At 34.5% G+C, this 21,286-nt stretch overlaps 1 protein-coding gene across 1 annotated transcript; it reads left to right on the top strand.

Moving 5' to 3' along the window:
* The first annotated feature begins 14,073 nt into the window (after positions 1-14,073).
* Positions 14,074-20,491, top strand: MSTN (myostatin). Its single transcript, XM_045806119.2, has 3 exons — positions 14,074-14,566; positions 16,379-16,752; positions 18,802-20,491. Exons 1-3 carry the CDS (start codon positions 14,194-14,196, stop codon positions 19,180-19,182), a joined length of 1,128 nt encoding a protein of 375 aa, XP_045662075.1. The 5' UTR covers positions 14,074-14,193; the 3' UTR covers positions 19,183-20,491.
* Positions 20,492-21,286: the final 795 nt, after the last annotated feature.

Here is a 21,286-nt window from a genome sequence, read left to right as displayed (position 1 = left end):
ATAAGTCAACAGAGTGACACTTTAAGGGCCAGGCAAAGACTCCCTGGGGAGCTGTAAGTTGAACTTTCTTGAAGATCACAGAGGGCTCTAAGTTCTGACCAGCCAGAATGGAAAGAATGATTGATCACTTAGGGCACTAAAAGACCTAAGTTATACCTTAGTCATTGGACTAAACTAGGCCTGGTATAGAGGCTACTGTAGACCCACACCAGCAAAGCTTGAAAGTCAGCCTCAAAAACATCAAGCTGATCTCCAAGTACCTTAACAACTCGTTTGAGCCAACTTCAACGCTGTCAAAGAAGAAAAAACTATTCAAAAATTCTGCAACAGAACATTTACAATTCCCTACACCCAATAAAAAATTACCAGATATACAAATGAGTAAAAAAAAGTGACTCATAACCAGGAGAAAAAAGAGTCAACAGACATACACACAAAAAAGACGTAGGTAATGGAATCTGCAGATAAGAATTTTAAAAGTCAAGACAAATCGCATAGGATTTCACTCATATGTGGAATTTAAGAAACAAAACAAATGGACCAAAAAAAAAAAAAAAGGAGACAACCCAAAAAACAAACTCTTCACTGTAGAGAACGGATGGTTACCAGAGGGGAGGTGGGTGGGAGGATGGGTGAAGTAGGTGAAGGGGATTAAGAGCACACTTACACGATGAGCACTGAGTCATGCATAGAATTGTTGAATCACTAGATGGTACACCTGAAACTAATTTAACACGATATGTTTACTGGAATTAAACATTTTTAAGACAAATAAAAATAAAGATACAGGTCGAAAGTAAATGGATAGAAAAAGATGTACAGTGCAAACACTAATCCTGAGAAAGGTGGAGTGGCTATATTAATATCAGACAAAGCAGATTCTGAGAGAAGGAATATTACCAGAGATAAAGAGGAACATTGCATAATGATAAAATAGTCCATTTAATTCATCGTAAAAGCATTATGATTTTAAATACATATGCATCCAATTACACAGTTTCACAATACATGAAACAAAAACTGACAGAAATGAAAGGATAAATAGTCATATCCATCATCATAGCTGGAGGCTTCAATACTCCTCTCTTAGTAACCGATAGAACAAGTAGATAGAAATAAGTAAGGATATGTAAAACTTAAACAACCCTGCTTGACCCAATAGACATTTATTGAATCCTTTGGTCAACAACAATAGGATACACATTCTTTTCAAGTGCTCGTGAAACATTCACCAAGATAGGCCATCTGCTGGGTCATAATACCAGCTTTAGTGCATGCAAAAACGATTGAAATCATACAGAGTATGTTCTCTGATCAGAACAGAATTAAACTAGAAGTTAGTAGCAAAAATATATCTAGAAAAAAATCTCTAAATATTTGGAAACTAAACAACACACTTGTAAATAACCAATTGGTCAAGGAAATAGCCACAAGAATTAGAAAATATTTTGCATTGTGCATGACCTTTTTTTGTGCATGACTTTTTTGGGGTTTTCTTTGCCATGCTGAAATTAAAAACTTTTACCGAGGCCCATTTTTCAAGCCCTACATAGAAAAGATTGATAAATGTGACCAGTTAATTTTAAATTTCCATCATGGCAAAGAAAAACCTCAAGTTCACATGAACGTATATGCTTAGACTGTATGACACCCACTCTAAATTTTACATTAAATTTTTTTAAAAAACCACTCACATTTTCTTCTCATGCTTTTCTGGTTTCATTTTTGAGATTTAAATTTTTGATGTATATGAAATTGTCCCGGCTTTCATGGAGTTTACAGTCTAGTGGCTGGGTGTCCACATGACTTTTGGTCTGTCTCAATACTAATACATAATGCATTTTTTTAATGGCTTAACTTAAAAATGACACTTGTATCACTTACATAGTTTTCTTACATGCTGGGGTCTACTTTTCACTCTATTTTTTTTTTCTGTGTCACTTCTCTACTTTTTCATTTTCTGTCAATAACATGCTATTTTAAATTAGCAGTCTTTAAAATGTTTACATATCCATGAGTGTCAGTCCTCTATCTTATCAAAATTTACCTAGCTGCTCCGAAATATTTCTTAAGTTAAAAAACTGACTGTTATTTTAAGTGGAAATTACATTGCATTTATAGACTAAAGAAAATGGCATTTATACAACATTGAGTCTTCCCATTCATGAATAGGATGTGTTTTTCCATTTATTATGAGTTTTAATACTTCTTCATTTGGAGCACTTTATTCTAGTATTTTACAATCACTTGGATGGAAGAAAAATACAGATGTCTAGGCCCTACCACTAAAGGTTTAGTTGGTTTGGTGTGGAGCACAGGTGGTATGCATTTGTTAAGAGCTTAGCCCCCGTCAGGGTTAAGAACTACTATGAAAGAGTACACATACTTCTTGCTGAGTTCTCCTTTGGTGTTTTTATTTGGTTTTGTTTAGTTTTGGCTGTTACTTTGAATGACATCTTTTTTTGTTCATTATATTTTCTAGCTGATTATTTTTGGCATAAAGAAAATCTGTGATTTCACTGGGGATGTACTGTATGGTGACTAACATAACAAAATAAAAATTATTTGAAAAAATCTGTGATTTCAGAGTGTATTTGTTTTGTAACATGCCACCTTACTAAATTGATTCATATACTTCTTTTCAGTTGATTCTTTAGATTTTTATTTTTATTTTTTTTAGCGAGAAAGAGAGAGAGAGAGCACGAGTGGAGTGAGAGGCAGAGGGAGAGGGAGAGAGAGAATCTTAAGCAGGTTCATGCCCAGTGTGGAGCCCGATGAGGGCTCAATCTCATGACCCTGAGATCATGAGCTGAGCTGAAATCAAGAGATTTTTAGATTTTTTTACAGGCATTAAATTATTCCACCTGCAAAAATGACAATTTGTCTTTTATTGTTCTATATTTATGGCTCTTTTTTTTTCTTCCCTATATTTATGCCTCTTATTCTACAATCTCATCTTCTTGTCTTGGCTAATAATTCCATAAAAGTAACAAGTAATGGTTATGATTGAGGGTATCTTAAACAAATTTCTGGTTTTAATGAGGATATGTATAGTGTCTTATCATTAAAGATAATGCTGGTTTATCACTTCAACAAAATATCCATCTATTCATATTTTACTGAAGGTTTTTAATAAAGAATGGTCCTAATGAAAGGACTTCTATTTAAATTCTGTCATGTGCTTTATAGGAATCTATTAAGACAATCATGTTTTTCCCCTCCTTTTGCCTATTAATATGTTGAAAGATATTAATAGATTTCAGATATTGAACCATGTTTGCACTGCTGGAATGACTGGAGTTGGCTCCAGTATATTGTTCTTTCAAAGCGCTGCAGAATTCTACTTGCTAATATTTAACTTAAAATTTTGTCAATATTCTTTTCTTGCTTTCCTTGCCAGGTGTTAGCATCAGTATTATGGTAGCTTAAACATTTTTGTAAGCTTTCTATATTCAATTATTTTCATTCTTTGGTTTATTAAAATTCGAGAACAGTGGCTTTCAGAGTGTTTTGATTGTGACTCACAGTAAGAAATGCAGCTTTCAAAGGGGACCTGGTATAAATATATTCTTCAAACCAAGAGTTTCACATAATAATTCTTGCCCTTTACTATGAGATTATACCTTATATTACTATATTTAAGTAAAAAAAAATGCTCACCTCAAAACACTATCTTGAAAAATACTATCTGTCCTTTGAAAAATTGGAAGAATCCTCTATAAACTGGCACTTTCCAGAGACTAGTTCTCTGGTAATTATTCCATTTTCTTCCTTTGTTATGTTTTCCCTAGAAAAATCTTAATCATCTCAGTTTCACACAGGTCTTTACATGTATTTGCATAATACTTTAGCTATATACTCTTTTAATTCTTTTTTTTTTATTTTTTATTATATTATGTTAGTCACCATACAGTACATCCCCGGTTTCCGATGTAAGGTTCGATGATTCATTAGTTGTGTATAACACCCAGTGCACCATGCAATGCGTGCCCTCCTTACTACCCATCACCAGCCTATCCCATTCCCCCACCCCCTCCCCTCTGAAGCCTTCAGTTTGTTTCTGAGTCCATAGTCTCTCATGCTTCATTCCCCCTTCTGATTACCCCCCCTTTCTTTATCCCTTTCTTCCCCTACTGATCATTCTAGTTCTTATGTTCCATAGATGAGAGAAATCATATGATAGTTGTCTTTCTCTGCTCAATTTTGCAAAGATTTCTAATACAAATTAACATTACATACCTATTGTTAGGTACTACTATTATTTTTGTTATTACATGTTGATGGTAAGTTTAATATTTAATAGTTATTAAGTACTTGGCATCAGGCACTGTTCTTGGCACTTAACATTACCTCGTTTTGTCCTCGCAATGTGATCAATATTTTCATTTTGCAGATAAGGAAATGAAGGTCCCCTAATTTGTCCAAAGTCAGAGAGCTTGTAGAGACTGTTTGGGCAAGAGTATTTATTTATTCATAGGTTTTGGAGTGGGAGTGTTTTATAATCTTGTTTCTAGTCTCCCATTTGTCCACCACCTCCCAGCCCGTCTCCCATATGCATAAATCATTCTGGCTACACCCAAGAAACCTGGTTTGTCCTACAGCCCATACTCCATTCCATGATTTCACACTTGCTGAGGTGCTGTTTTATAACTATTACCCAGTGGGATCGGGCAATGTTTTGTATAAATATACTCAGTGCCTACCCACAACCAAACACTCGGTGTTCCATAAATATTTGATGAAATGAAATTCTAAGAAGAGTCTTTACCACACTTTTCCAAGTATTTAAATTTCACCTGTTCTCTCATCAGATTTCTCCTGAGTTTGAGTATAGATGAAAAATATTAGATTTCTTCATATTTAAAACTAAGTTAGAAAATCTGAATTACAATGAATTTAAATTCAATGTGTCATGTAAAAATGTCCAATATATAACACAGACTTTGAGTCTCAATGATAGTAAAGCATTAGCTTTACTTATAGATTTTATTTAATACATTTCTGTATGTTCAAAAACGAGAGAAGATATATAAAACTGAATTCCAAGTTTAAGTCCTTAGACCTTAGAAAAATTGGTAGTACAAGTGATGTAGTTCTTAGAGTTCCCAGCAGGGGCCAGAATGTTCATGTTAAATCTAATTAAATGAAAATGTTTTTCTTATAATTAAAGGTGATATCTAATTTTTAAGCCAATAAAAAAAAATCAGCTAGAACTCTCTATGGTTAAGATTATTAAAAACTACTGACTTATTAGTTTGAAATTTCAAGAATGGAAGTATATAACCCAAAGTATTGAAAATGAGTTTAACAGAAATAGTGACATCCTATAGCAAAATGTTTACCCCCGGTATCTGAGCAAATGAGCATTTAAAGTATGTTTAGTTAGTAGACACTAAAACTCCTATACTAATTGCCAAATGCAGGTCATTGGGTCTTTCAGCTGCCAAGCCAGACTATGGACTGGTTCCAAGAACAAAGGGCACCACTGTGGCATTGACCCAGGAAATTGAGCACTGACCTTATTTGTTAATTTTAGAACATTAAAAAAAAATCTTAATATAAAAGAAGTACTTGGTGCTTCAAAAGTATTTCAAAGCGAATTGCCTTTGTAAATCAAATAAGGTTTTTAAAATTTAATTCTAATTTAAGTCATGCAACCTTTCTCTGGGCCTCAGTTTCTCCATCTGTTCATAAATAGATTAGATGTAATAATCTTAAAATTTTTATGTTTCTAAAATTCAGAGTTTTATCTTTAGGCAAAAAACATCATTTTATTTCTTATTTCCAATTCCTGGCATCATACCTATCATAAACCAGTTGCTAATAAGTGTTTAATGAATAAATGACCAAATGAATACATCTTTTTGAGGAGTTCTTTCTAGGAATTTACAAAAGAATTTGGAAACAGAATGCTTCTGAAAGCCAATACTCCATGAATTATTAAAAACAATGCTTTAGGCAATTCCAAAAAAATAAGAAAACATTTTCTGAATACTCTTGGGAGGAACTAAATTTTTCTAAGGCTATCACTACTTCCAAGACAGTAACTGAGTAAAAAGGGAGCTAAAAAATTTTTAAAGTTTTTTAAGACTTTACATTTTATTTTTTATTTTTTATTTTTTTAAGATTTTATTTATTTGACAGAGATAGAGACAGCCAGCGAGGGAGGGAACACAAGCAGGGGGAGTGGGAGAGGAAGAAGCAGGCTCATAGCGGAGGAGCCTGATGTGGGGCTCGATCCCATAATGCCAGGATCACGCCCTGAGCCGAAGGCAGACGCTTAACCACTGTGCCACCCAGGCGCCCCTAAGACTTTACATTTTAAAACCTAAATCTAAAAAAGTTAAAGAAATTATTTTTTATTTCCAGAAACATACTCTTTATCGAATTTATAATGGTTTCCAAAGGTCTCCCAAAACAAAACCCTAAATATTGCAAGATTTTCTCTCAGAAAGTGGTTGTTTACTAGAAAGCTTGACTCAATAATAAGGGTAAAGATTTTAAAACTAAAGATATGTCTTTGCCAGTTTATTGTCGTCTGCTCTGGAAACCATGTGTTTGTTTTAAAGTAAATCAAAACATCATGAAGGAAAGCAGTTATCAAAAATAATGAAAATTAATTTATTACATTTCTCATTTGTAAATTTTAGAAATTTGACTTCATTAAAATTTGCAGGCAGAAGTTTGCGCCTTCTTAATCCAGGGATGTAGGTCATGTGTGGAAGTGTAGGCTGAACTCAAGAGTGTGGGCTGTAGCAAACTGGAGAGTCCCACTGAAGACTGGTGTAATTTACATCAGGCTGTCTGAAACATTCCTACATGCTGTCTTACTGCATGTGCATTCAACATAAACAAAACAGAAATTTAGCTCCAGTAAAAAGTGATAAATTCGTGACTCACAGACTTTTTCCAAACTAAGCCACTGTCTTCAGGCAAAGAACTTAAGTAGCTATGCTTATTTGCTGTTGATAAAATAAGGAAATTATTTGAGCCAGGTTCTCAAGCCTGAATAATGTAAAGATAGCTTTCAAAGATAAAACAATTTTTTGAGAAATCCCATGAATAAAAGTTAACCCTTATCACATTAGATGGCCCATGAAGCCAACTTGATTATAGTAAAAAAAAAAACAAAAACCCTCAACTGTAAATATTGTATTTGCAGACTGTAGAAAATGAAGACATTGAAAAAGTACTCAGATATCAGGTGGTTATCTGGCTGATCTAGAATACCATAGAGGACCGAGTTTTCTGAAATTATTTATGAAATTCACAGATGCCTCTGGGAGCTAAGGAACTTAATTTAAGAGAACATTCTGGGAAATAGATTGACTTCTGGCCCACCGTGGCTGTCTACTCAAAGAGCTATGCCTCACTAGGTAAACTGAAGTAATAAACTCTATCCTAGTTTTGGGGGAAAGCTCCTTCCTGCTCATATGAGAAGGCTCACTGAGAAACTTAGTACTTTACAGAAAAGAATGCAAAGGAGAAGGTGAAGATTATGGCACATATAATCAGTTCACAGTTCTTCCCACTAGGTCAAGGCAAAAAAGATTGTTCTGCCTTTGCCTTACTTAACACACACACACACACACACACACACACACACACACACACACACACACACACTACTCTTTTGAGATTTATTTTCTCTTCTCTATCTTTGATGCATCTGAAAATCAATATGACCTAACAATGACCTGTGTTGGCTAAAGGTTGTGGTCTTAAGGTCTCTTCTTCTTTTTTTTTTCTTCAGTAGGCTCCATGCCCAACCCAACACATAGCTTAAACTCACAACTCTGAGATCAACACCTGAGCTGAGATCAGGAGTCAGACACTTAACCAACTGAGCCACCCAGGAGCCCTTGTTCCTAAGGTCTTAAATAGTGGTGTCAGAGCCAGCATGGCCACTCCCTAGCAAGGTCCTCGTTAAGTGTCTATGGGTAGTCATAACCATCAAATGCAAAACTCCACTGAAATGTTCAAAATGCTCATTGCTCTACCAGAGAACTACTAGAGGTGGCAAAGACACGGGACTTGTAACACCAGTCTCCCCTACCAGTCTGTGTAAGAGGGAACCCAGGAGAAATGCTACAAACTATAGTCAGAGCAAACTAGAAATACAACCAGAGTCACTTAGAAAGGCTATACATAACTAATTGTATCTTTTGAAATATTAGGAAGTTGAAGTTTCTTGTATTTAAGGAGACATTCATTCATTTATTGCTTTAATTATTAAGGAAACCCTCTTTTTCCAACCAAATTATGTGCTGGGTGTTGGACCAAGAGCTAAAGACACAAAAATGAACAAAATAATTCCCTTCCTTTAAAGAGCTCATAGTCTGTTTGGGGGATGGAGGAGTAGAGGCAAGTAAGGGGATAAGTAAGGGGAAAAAAGCAAGCAATTGAGAATTGTATTAATAGAGGTACAACTTATACAATGTTAGCACTAAGTCTTTGAGTCAAGCATCTTTTTTTCAATGGAAAAATGAGGAAGCTAAATTATAACTATTTTTGATTCTCTGTATTTCAAATCTATAATAAATAAACTGGAGTTCCTACTTTGGAAAGGAAAGAAAGGAGAAATCGCATTTTGAAGTTTTTCTTTTCTTTTTTAAAAAAGATTTATTTATTCACTTTAGAGAGAGAGAGTGTGTGTGTGTGAGTGGGGGAGGGACGTGGGTGGGGGGGAGAAAGAATCCTCAAGCAGACTCCTCACTGAGTGTGGAGCCCCATGCAGGGCTCAATCCCAGGAGACCAAGAGCATGACCCAAGCCAGCCAAAATCAAGAGCCAGCTGCCCAACCAACTGAGCCACCCAGTCATCCCACATTTTGAAGTTTTTCTGAGTTAATTCTACCTCTACAGGACAGCAGAATGCAGAAACTTTATTACCTGGGACATTATGATGAAGCATTGTCATAATATGAATGTTATCCTCTCAAGACTGACCTGAAGACCACCTACAAAAAAATCCCTCAAGACCACAGATTTCAGCCTATACACTAGAACTGACAAATGTGAACATGTCCTCTTGACATCCTCAAGTTGATAGTTGATGATTATAATAGAGTAATATTTATATTTATGCTCTTGGCTTTAATTATATGTTAAAAAATAAATACACAATGTTTAAAAATTACAATATTTGAGGGGCGCCTGGGTAGCGCAGTCGTTAAGCGTCTGCCTTCGGCTCAGGGCGTGATCCCGGTGTTCTGGGATCGAGCCCCACATCAGGCTCCTCCGCTAGGAGCCTGCTTCTTCCTCTCCCACTCCCCCTGCTTGTGTTCCCTCTCTCGCTGGCTGTCTCTCTGTCAAATAAATAAATAAAATCTTTAAAAAAAAATTACTATATTTGATTTCTCATTCAAAGTACAGATACAGGTATTAGGAGGAAGGGACTTCAAGTTATAGAGAAAAATATTCAAATGAAGTAGTATAAACATTATTACCTGGGGCATGGTTCTCAAAGTGTGGTCTGGGAAGTTCTGGAGTGGAGACCCTTTCAGAGAGTCTATGAAGTAAAAACTATTTTCATAACAATGTTAAGATGTTTTTTGCTACTCTCATTTTTTCTTTTGTATACAGTGGGATTTTCCAGAGGCTCCATTATGTGTGACAACATCATCACTTTAGCAAATACAATATATGCTTGTGTATGACTATATTCTAAAATTTCTCATTTTAAATTTGTAATATGTTAGATATTGATAAAAATGACCAATACAAACAAAAGCTTTTGAGGATCCTATATAATATTTAAGAGTACAAAAGAATCTCGAGAACAGAAAGTTCTAGAATTACTGCATTAAGGTATAAACCTCCACTGAAAGGGCACACCTAATTAAATCTCATAGTTTACATACAGAAACTAAAACTATAGGTTTCATGAAGACAGTAACAATCTCTGTCTGGTGCATTGTTTTCTCCTAAGACTCTAGCACAGTATCAGGCACATGTAGGCATTAGAATATTTCCTAAAATAATAAATGAATTAATACATACATATATACATGGATGAAGGCTTTGCTAATCGACTTATTCAAGACCACACAAAACTCAGAAGCAAAGCCAGACTACATTTCACCTCTCCTATCTTCTATTCTTATACTGTTGGTCCCTAGCTCAAGAATACTTTTGTTTCTGTTAATTTTTGTTCTAATCCATTGAAAGCATGAGTAATTGGATACCAAAGTGGGACAACTACCTTCTCATGCTGCTGTGTGAGTTGAGCACTTACTCAGTCTTTTTTCTGGCCTTAAGCAAAATTAGCATGGAGTGACACCAAAGGGCTGTCATTATAAGGAAATGACAAGAGTGATCTCATAACTATCTTTCTGGGTTTTGTGGGGTTTTTTCCCCACAATGGAGTTGAATTTTTCATGATCCATTCTAAATCCTAGTCTCTTCCTCCTTTCTCTGGCTACATCATTAAACTCTGGCAAGTCTTTATATTAGTGTACTCAGTAGTTCCCAGACTGTAAAGAGCAAAACCATAAATATTTTTGGGGAAATAGGCTTTGTATTCTCAAAGTTGTTTTGAAACACCCCCTGGCGTTTGTAACAGAGATGAGAGAAGTTTGCTTGCTACCTTACTTATGGTCACAGAAATGTAAGGCCCATCCAGTACAAAGAAGAACAGGGGAAAGAAAAATACAGGTCTTATGAAGTACTGCATTAACCACCTAAATTCTGACTCCTGCGAGAAACTGCTTTTAAAGATGGCCAACGTAAGAAAAAGCCAACAAGCTGGCTGACCAAGTTCTCCCAGTCAGCCAAAAGGAATTCTTCTCTACTCACTCATCCTAATTACACACTGTCCTGTCTCCTTAATGAAAGTGACCAAAGCCTGGCCATCAGCCGTCAGACCACAGTGAAGTTTCCTACAGCTGGTGAAAGCTTCCTGCCCCCCGGGGCCTTGGGAAGGTTGCAATCACTGCCACTGGAGAAGCCACATATGTTCTCGAAATTTCTTCAGTACCTCTTAACTCATTCAATACTGATCTCTAGAGAGGTTGGTTAGATATAGTTGATTCTCATTCACAGCAGTTATGTTCTATAAAGTCACGGCCAGCAGTGAACCATTGCTCCTAGAGGAAATACAAGGTTACATTCCTGTGAGCCTCTGGTTGCAACATTTTTATCAACCGATCAATATATAAGCTTATTTATCTGTTTAAAAACATCTTATTTAATATATATTGTGGGTTCATTAACATTGAACTCACAGCCAACAGACTCTAACTCAAGCCTGAGAAGAACTAATTTAACACATATATTTTTCCATAAGGAAATATTTTTCTAAGACATTGCAACTTTCTTAAAAAAAAAAAAAAACCTCTAAAAAAAACTCTAGTAAAACAGACATAACATAAAATTGACCACTGAACCATTTTTAAGTGTACAGTTCAGTGACATTAAATACATTTACATTTTGTGCAGCTGTCATCAATATCTATATCCAGAACTTTTTTATCTTCCCAAATTGAAACTCTACCTATCAGATAGTAGCTCCCCTACCAAACCCTCCTCAAAGCTGCAATGGCAATCACCATTCTACTTTCCATCACAGCCTTCTTGTACTTAGGAGCAAAGCACTTTAGCACTATGCACTGGGGACCATTTTCAACAGAATTGCCCAAGGAAAGCCCACCCACCAAAAAATGCAAAAAACATGGTACTAAGCAGATTGTAAAAAGGGCACTTGTTTACAATATGAGAGCTGGAACAAGGCAGAGCATTGCCTTGTCTGACCTCCTCTGGGAACCTGTGTGTTGAGAGATTCAAATTTTTTACCATTCTGTGCATGTGCACGAGTGACCACAAAATCATCCTGTGTATTGATTTTGGGGTTAAAAATAAATTCTAGCAAGTAAGCAAATTTGAAAATATGGAATCCATGAATAATGAGCATTGGCTATATGTGGAAATGACAACATTTGTTTCCTTTATTCTAGGTTGTAAGAATAAAGAGCTGAAATATAGCCGGTAATAGGGCTACCTTATGAAATTTTAGTCTCTGTGAATTGATAACTGACAGCTACAACCTAAAGCAGTTCTAGTTCATGGGGACGATATATTTAAGTATGATCTCAAACCTCTCTGCAGGAAACAAAGACTGAGCACTCAAGTAACACTTATCAATCACTTACTATATGACAGGCACTCTATTCAGCAATTTACATGCATTATTAAATTACATCCCCCCCAAAGCTCTATGAGGAAACTGAAGGTTAGAGAAGTTAAGGACCTTATCCATTATCACGTAGTTAGAAGTGGCAACGTTGAGACTTGAACTCAGGTCCTCCTGATTCCAGAGCCTGAGTTCCCAACTGCTATGCAAATCTAATCAAGTTAAAAAAAAAAAAAAGTTCAACTTACTCAGAAGTGTATAGGAGCATATGTTACAATGATTATAACATGGCCAGGATTTATACATAGAAAAATAAATTTACCAAATAAAACTTTATAAGCCTGATCTAATATTGTTCCACAATAAAGAGTATCTGAAATCCTTCAGGGCATCTGGTTTGTGTCTGGTTTTCCTTAATCTTTAATGATGGGCAAATCTAATGCATTATGTAAGGCCATTTTTTTTCTCAAGAGATGTGGGTACCTCTTAAGAATTTGATGAAAATGCATTAACTTTTCAGGCTACTGAGTTGCATTTTAGTGCACTGAGGCAGTAAATTAGTGTACAATGTGCAAAAGTAAGTGGTAGTGACCTAAAAAAAAATATTTGATATAAGCCACTGCATTCTCTTGGCGGGAGGTGGGGGGGCGGAATAATGGATTAACTCTCCTAGGAGTCCTTAGCTTCCCAAAAAGAAGTAGGAAGAAGAAATCTCCTGTGGTCTGGAAACAGCTTGTTTCTCCCCGGCTATGTTCGCTTAGCTCTTTAACAGTTCATTTGATTAGATCTCGTGGCTCCCAAGCTAAGGTTGAGAGTTTGATCCCTACACAGGCCACTTAAATTTGGAGAACAAAAAGCTCCATTCTCTGCTCCCAGACCTTACCCCAAATCCCTGCCAGGTGTCTGCCCTCTGGTCAAAATGAGAAACTGGTAAAGGGGTGCAAACCAATTATAGTATTGGGGGACAAAAAAGTGGGCACCCCTTTATTATGATGCTCTTTCACTTTTATGTGCTCACAGTATTTTGACATAATTTGTGGAGAATAGATACTACGCTTTTTATTTTACCAATGGAAATCTGAGGCAAACTGTAGTAAGTGCTGCATTGCCAGTCATAAAACCCATTATCTTCTTATTCTAAGTTCAGAGATTTTTCTACTAGCTGACATTATCCTGTTGGTAATAAACAATGAAGAAACAGTAATATTAATCTGCAACTTTAGGAAAAAAACTGAATAGTAATTGGCCAAAAAGTGAGCAAAATTTTTATATTAATAAAAAACATTAAATTATTTCAAAATAATTCCATGTGTAATATAACATTATAATAAGTTGATTTTTAACATGAGCTAAGAGTTTAATCAGGAAAATAAGTCCCTTAAATTATAGCTGAAAATCTTTTACTGGTAGCACAATCTTACCTTTTCTTTTAATTCAGGTCTTCCTTCTTTAAAATTCTATTACCCTAATTATACAACACTAAACATAATTTAATACAATAAATAACATTCTTTTTACTTCAAATCCTTGCCAAAATAATAGATAATCATTTCAACTTTTGAGGAAGTAATATTTCAACTTTTAAAGTATGAAGTGTAAAACTAAGATTTACTTATTTAAATTACAACTTGAGTTTCACATATAAAGATTAATAAGATTTAAGTGTACTTTCTATTATTGTTAACATAGACCTTTATTTTTCAAATGTCACATATATCTTTCATTATTTGTAGATTTATTTCTTTTATGAAGTAGTAGAATGAATCAGCTCACCCTTGACTGTAACAAAATACTGTTTGGTGACTTGTGACAGACAGGGTTTTAACCTCTGACAGCGAGATTCATTGTGGAGCAAGAGCCAATCATAGATCCTGACGACACTTGTCTCATCAAAGTTGGAATATAAAAAGCCACTTGGAATACAGTATAAAAGATTCACTGGTGTGGCAAGTTGTCTCTCAGACTGTACAGGCATTAAAATTTTGCTTGGCATTACTCAAAAGCAAAACAAAAGTAACAAGAAGAAATAAGAACAAGGAAAAATATTGTACTGATTTTAAAATCATGCAGAAACTGCAAATCTATGTTTATATTTACCTGTTTATGCTGATTGTTGCTGGTCCAGTGGATCTAAATGAGAACAGTGAGCAAAAAGAAAATGTGGAAAAAGAGGGGCTGTGTAATGCATGTACTTGGAGGCAAAACACTAAATCTTCAAGAATAGAAGCCATAAAAATTCAAATCCTCAGTAAACTTCGTCTGGAAACAGCTCCTAACATCAGCAAAGATGCTATAAGACAACTTTTGCCCAAAGCTCCTCCACTCCGGGAACTGATTGATCAGTACGATGTCCAGAGAGATGACAGCAGTGATGGCTCTTTGGAAGATGACGATTACCACGTTACGACGGAAACGATCATTACCATGCCCACCGAGTGTGAGTAGCCCTCTTAGTGTATATCAACAATTCTGCTGACTGTGGTTGTAGTGTTTATGAGAAACAGATCTATTTTCAGGCTCTTTTAACAAGCTGTTGGCTTGTATGTAAGTAGGAAGGAAGAGTTTCTCTTTTTTAAGATTTCATGAGAAATACACTAATGAGACTGAAATCTGCTGCATTGTTTCGTTGGAGAGCTAAAAAGCCAGAAGCAAATAAAAATTAAATGCTTGCATGGCACTCATGTTTAGTTTAATATGACAAATATAACATGCTTACGCTCTCACAGCTTAGTACCACCAAGGCAATGACTGGGAGCTACTACAAGCAATGTTAAAACCTCACATGAAATTTCATAATTGCATTTGCTTGCCTGAAATATGCATTTGTAATAACAAGTTTTTTTTCCCTCTAAAAATAGAGAAAGGTCTTCCTTTGAGCTTTTGCTAAATGCCTAGAATGACTTCCGTTATTCAAAACTATTTCTCACAGTGTTTTTGTGGTCTTCACAAATTAAAATATTTAATCTTGAAAGCTATGACATTGGAGAGTATAAAAAAATGTTTTAAAAAAATTAATGTATTAGGAAGACCAAAGATGCAGTAAACATAACATAATGACTATCAAGAGCTAATTATCAGAAAATGCCTAGGAAATAAACATTTTAATTAAATAGGTTATGGCTCACAAAGTCCCACTTATAATACCTTGGCCATGGCACTATTGTTGAGAGTCCCTGGTGTGCATATTTCCAGGCAGGCACATGGCTTAATAACCTTCTAAAATATTGTTTTAGTCTTCATAAGAGGGAGGAAGCTATTACCTATAGTATCTACCTTGCTTCTGAAAGATAATATATTTCATACCATTCCATTTGCAGTCATTTCAAAACTATACTCAAGGAAAGGCAGACAGGCATCTTAACAGAGAAGGCAAGATAAGAAAGATTTTATGCCATGTGTCTGTGGTCTTACTTTAAACAGTGCTTTTTACACTTTAAATTTGGACTCAAAACAGTTTCAAAATATTGTTTTCCTTATTGGGTGATCACATTATAATGCAACAAATAATTTTCCTTGAAGACTCTGCTACCAAACAGTCCTGGAGGAGATTTCCCTTATTTGTAAACAATCTTGGAAAAACAAAAGGAAAGAAACTGCTAGTGCTTCTGCTTACAATGACAACCTGGCTCTAAAGACAGTATTTTCTAACTGTTGAGATAGCCTGAATGTAACATTCACATTTTTGTGCTAATTACCTGATTCGTTTTGTTCCTTTAGGGTTATTCCAGAGCCAAAACATAACAGATGTGCTATATTTTCTAATTCCCCAGGCTCAGTTAGTTGCTCAGTGTGTCTTGTCCCCAGGTAATTCAGGCCTGGGGGAAGGGTTCCTTCTTCCAGACTGATTGGTACAGCTGCTCAGTAAGTGTAACTACTCAGATTCCCAAAGAATTCTAAGTGGATGTTCCTCCACGGTGTCTCTTGTTCTCTCTAATCATCATCATTTTAAAATTTCATCCACTGTTCATTCTTTCATAGAATTCTCCTTAGTCCGCAGCTCTCTGGAGAGGGAGTAGATTCCTCATAAATAGCTGAAAAAATACGTATCTAAAAAATTCTGAAAAGCTGGAGGAATTATTTTCTTTGATATTTTTCTGAATTATGAATGAAATCCTACATGCTTTTTCACTTTAAAATATGCATTTTAAATGCATATGGAAAAAATGCTTACCAATTAATATAAAGGGACTTGTTCATTTTTTTGAGAAATAATTTCAATAACTATTTTTCTTTTCTTATTCACTTATAGCTGATCTTCTCACGCAAGTGGAAGGAAAACCCAAATGTTGCTTCTTTAAATTTAGCTCTAAAATACAATATAATAAAGTAGTAAAGGCCCAGCTGTGGATATATCTGAGACCCGTCAAGACTCCTACAACAGTGTTTGTGCAAATCCTGAGACTCATCAAACCCATGAAAGACGGTACAAGGTATACTGGAATCCGATCTCTGAAACTTGACATGAACCCAGGCACTGGTATTTGGCAGAGCATTGATGTGAAGACAGTGTTGCAAAATTGGCTCAAACAGCCTGAATCCAACTTAGGCATTGAAATCAAAGCTTTAGATGAGAATGGTCATGATCTTGCGGTAACCTTCCCAGGACCAGGAGAAGATGGGCTGGTAAGTGATAACTGAAAATAACATCTAACAACAAACATTGTTACGTTTTTATTCATTATGTGAATGAATAATAATGGAAAAAATCACTACCCATTTCCTCTGCTTATAAGTCAGACAAAGGTATCTTACTCCAATGGTAGCCCTGTACCCAATAAAAGTAGGTGTCTAATTTCATATCCTATGAAATACCCCCTTGATACTTTTATTTTGCATGAAGATTAAAAAAACAGTTATGCCATAGTCCTTAACTTCTCAGGGATTTCTTTCAAATTGGAAATGAAATATAAAGTGCTTTTCATTGATATGCTACAGGATTACATGAATAAAAACGTGAAATCCTCATAGTGGATTCTACTACATATCCAACAAATTAAAAATTTTTTCCCCAGAAGAATGCCAAATGTGTTGAAATTTTTTGGTTTAAATAAGCAGAAAAAAGAAACTTGAAAAATTATAATGAAAATAAAATGCTTTTATTTATAGCTGTTAACTAAGTATGATATGTTTAAGCTTACATCTTATTAAATATACTATAATTAAGGTCCCTCATGATAAATATGTTTATTATTTTGCAGACTGTTGCTGCACTGATGTATATGTAGATTACTTTGTGAATTACCCCTAATAAAATTTAAATTTCTAGACTAGTTAACCTTTGTCACCTAGCTTATTTCTAAGCTGCCTCACGATTTTTGTGCAAGAGTTTACTTAGGTAATGACAACTAATTTAATATGAGTCCGAGTATATGACAATACTTCACATATTAAAAATTTATAAAAACCATTTTAAACCCTAGTATAAATTTAGAGTTACTCACACTTCTGGCTTACCTGTGCTTTCCCAAACTTATTTAATGTGACCATACATTCAGCTTCCATCCATTGACATAATTTAGAACAAAAGATTATACTTGCAAATAATAAATGCTATCTTTTTAGTTTTTAAATGGTCTTGGTTATAAAGAGTATATAATTAGTAAGTCAGTCTACTTTGAATAAAAACATATTCTTTAAAAGATAACATAATTTTTGAAATAATTTATTTTTCTTTGAATATGCTACATAAAATGTGATTAACTTATAAAATGATGCTTTTTTTATAGTATTAAATAACAATAATTACCAGGGTTATTTTGATTTTGATATAGGATAAAAACTATTATTAATTATTTAAGAAAGTATTCTTTTTTACAGGTAGCATTTTAATGATCAAAGTTGGTAATGTGACAGAAGTTTTAAGTATTATTAAACAGATTATTATTAAACAAATTAAACATAATTATTAATGACACATTCCTCAGATTTTTCATGTAAAAGGAAAAGTCTCAAATGCATTAAAAGATGGGGGCAAGGGAAGAGCTAGCAAATTATTGTTTAAATATATGAACAGAAACATTTTTCAGTGAAAGAATAAAGTGAAATACTATTGTATCTTCTGAATGTGTGCCTCACTCTCATAAGAGTTTTTCTTTCCAAATCAATATGCATACCACTACTTTCATTACCTTACTTCTCTTTTTCCTATTACAATCCATTTAGTGCTGGGAGGTAACTATTTTGCTCTGGTTTTAATAGCCAAGTTTCCCCAAGTAAAGATCTAGGGAACAGAGGATGGATGAATATACCTATTCCTCTAGGAGTCATCAGGCATATTTAGCCAAGATATTTAATCAGGAAGAGAGGGAACTAACCTCTTCCTTCCTCCATCCTGTCTTCCCTCCTCTTCCCCTCTCCTCCCTCTGTCCCTTTCTTCCCATAAATATTTTCAGAGCATCTGTTATGTGCCAGGCATTCAGATACTCAAGCTGGGGAAAACAGAAATTAAAAAGACATAGATCTGACCACAGGGAATTAGAATTGCTGCTATATTCTTTGAGCCATAAGGGAAGAATCAAGCCTAGTGTAAATTGAAATACCTTAATGCTGTGTCTTTAAAAAATAAATGTGGTAGAAGCAAAATAATTAGTTTCTTCAAGGATGACTTCTCGAGGTAGGAAAGTGTTTCGGGACCTCTTAATATTACTAATTGTTCTTTTCCTTTTCACACAGAATCCCTTTTTAGAAGTCAAGGTGGCAGACACACCAAAAAGATCCAGAAGAGATTTTGGGCTTGATTGTGATGAGCACTCAACAGAATCCCGGTGCTGTCGTTACCCTCTCACTGTGGACTTTGAAGCTTTTGGATGGGATTGGATTATTGCACCCAAAAGATATAAGGCCAATTACTGCTCTGGAGAGTGTGAATTTGTGTTTTTACAAAAATATCCTCATACTCATCTTGTACACCAAGCAAACCCCAGAGGTTCAGCAGGCCCCTGCTGTACTCCCACAAAGATGTCCCCAATTAATATGCTATATTTTAATGGCAAAGAACAAATAATATATGGGAAAATTCCAGCCATGGTAGTAGATCGCTGTGGGTGCTCATGAGATTTATATTTGGTTCATAACTTCCTAAAACATGGAAGGCCTTCCCCTCAACAATTTTGAAACTGTGAAATTATATACCATAGGCTATAAGCCTAGAGTATGCTACAGTCACTTAAGCACAAGCTCAGTATAGGGACTAAAAGAGAGAATATATGCAATGGTTGCCATTTAACCATCAAAATAAATCATACAATAAAAAGTCTTAATGATTTCCAGAGTTTTTGAACGAGGAGATCGAATTACATTTATGTTCATATATATTACAACATATCCAGGTAAATGAAAGCAATTCTCCTTGTGTTCTGGCGAATTAAAGGAGTATGCTTTAAAGTCTATTTCTTTACAGTATCATTCAATATCTACAGAGAAATCTATATGTAGTATTGGTAAAATGCAGGATTGTTATATACCATCATTTGAATCATCCTTAAACACTTGAATTTATATTGTATGATAGCATACTTGGTAAGATGAAATTCCACAAAAATAGGGATGGTACACCATTTGCAAGTCCCCATCCCTATTATGATCTGTACAGTACATTAACAATCCATGCCAATGGTGCTAATACGATATGCTGAATGGCTGACATGATCAGGTTTATGGAATAAAAAACATTCAGTAAAATAATAAGTTTCTCCTTTCTTAAGGTGCATTTTCACACCTCCAAATGGGGAATGGATTTTCTTTAGTGAAAGAAGAATCATTTTTCTAGAGGTCAGCATTCAATTCTGTAGCATACTTGAAGAAACCGCATTATCCTAAAAGGCAGTCAAAAAGTATTCTTTTTTAATCAGGATTTCAAAATTATAGCCTGCCTTTGCAACACTGCAGTTTTTATGATAAAATAATGGAAATGACTGATTCTATCAATATTGTATAAAAAGACTTTGAAACAATTGCATTTATATAATATGTATACAATATTGTTTTGTAAATAAGTGTCTCCTTTTTTATTTACTTTGGTATATTTTTACGGTAAGCACATTTCAAATTAAGTATTAAGGCACAAAGACATGTCATGTATCACAGAAAAGCAACTGCTTATATTTCAGAGAAAATTAGCAGAGTAAATAGTGGTCTTAAAACTCCATATGCTAATGGTTAGATGGTTATATTACAATCATTTTATATTTTTTTACATTATTAACATTCACTTTTGGATTCATGATGGCTGTATCATGTGAATGTGAAATTTCAATGGTTTACTGTCATTGTATTCAAATCTCAACGTTCCATTATTTTAATACTTATAAATATTATTAAACATACCAAAATGATTTAACTCTATTATCTGAAATGCAAAATAATAAACTGATGATATCTTAACAAGAATTGTTAATTTTATTTTATAATTCAATAATGAATATATTTCTGCATATATTTACTTCTATTTTGTAAATCAGGATTTTGTTAATCAAATTCATTGTACGTATGACTAAGTGAAATTATTTTCTACACCTAATGTGTAGAAACAATATAAATTATATTAAAGTGTTTTCACCTTTTTTTGAAAGACACAACAGTTTTATGTTATAATGATTAATTCTGGATTTCTGACTTCACTTTACTATAAAAGTCTAATGGTTTAGCATAAAAGTTTGGTTTAGGAATTTTAGGTCTGCTACTGGAGTTCTCATGAGTGAAATTCGTTAAATTGGTTCTGACAAGTTGCTTTAAATATACGAAAGCAAGGACTAGTTATGCTTGTTTCATTTCTCTTTATCTTGACCTGAAAACTATTTATATATTTTCATAGGTTCAATTTCCAAATGCATTGCAGTTGGCAAGGGTATATAGTCCTAGAGTTACAAGTTCTAATGAAGCCACAGGCACACAGGGAAGCTGCATTTTTTTCTTAGCATTTAATGATACTGGCACATTTATCTGAGCTTTGGGGGCAACAATTTTCAAATTGAAGTGAAAAACAATTATAAAGTATCTAGAAATCCTTAAGTGTAACATTGCATATAATGTCTCTGAAGTGGACTCTCTTCACTACCCCTTATCAGTTTAGTAACTTAGCTATAAAGCATGAATCTAATGCAAGAGGTTATTAAAATTCTATCTAGTGTATGGTTCCTAAATAAGCAATTTAAAATTA

The sequence above is a fragment of the Ursus americanus genome, chromosome 1 (genome assembly GCF_024610735.1).
Source record: "Ursus americanus isolate L20-20 chromosome 1, mUrsAme1.1.p, whole genome shotgun sequence".
Classification (NCBI taxonomy): domain Eukaryota; kingdom Metazoa; phylum Chordata; class Mammalia; order Carnivora; family Ursidae; genus Ursus; species Ursus americanus.
This window is presented reverse-complemented; position numbering and strand designations above follow the sequence as displayed.

Excerpts from the sequence above, each read along its gene's own strand:
- MSTN (XM_045806119.2), top strand. The coding sequence starts at position 14,194 with ATGCAGAAACTGCAAATCTATGTTTATATTTACCTGTTTATGCTGATT. Across the intron at positions 14,567-16,378 it reads CATTACCATGCCCACCGAGT|CTGATCTTCTCACGCAAGTG; the intron begins GTGAGTAGCCCT and ends ATTCACTTATAG. Across the intron at positions 16,753-18,801 it reads GACCAGGAGAAGATGGGCTG|AATCCCTTTTTAGAAGTCAA; the intron begins GTAAGTGATAAC and ends CTTTTCACACAG.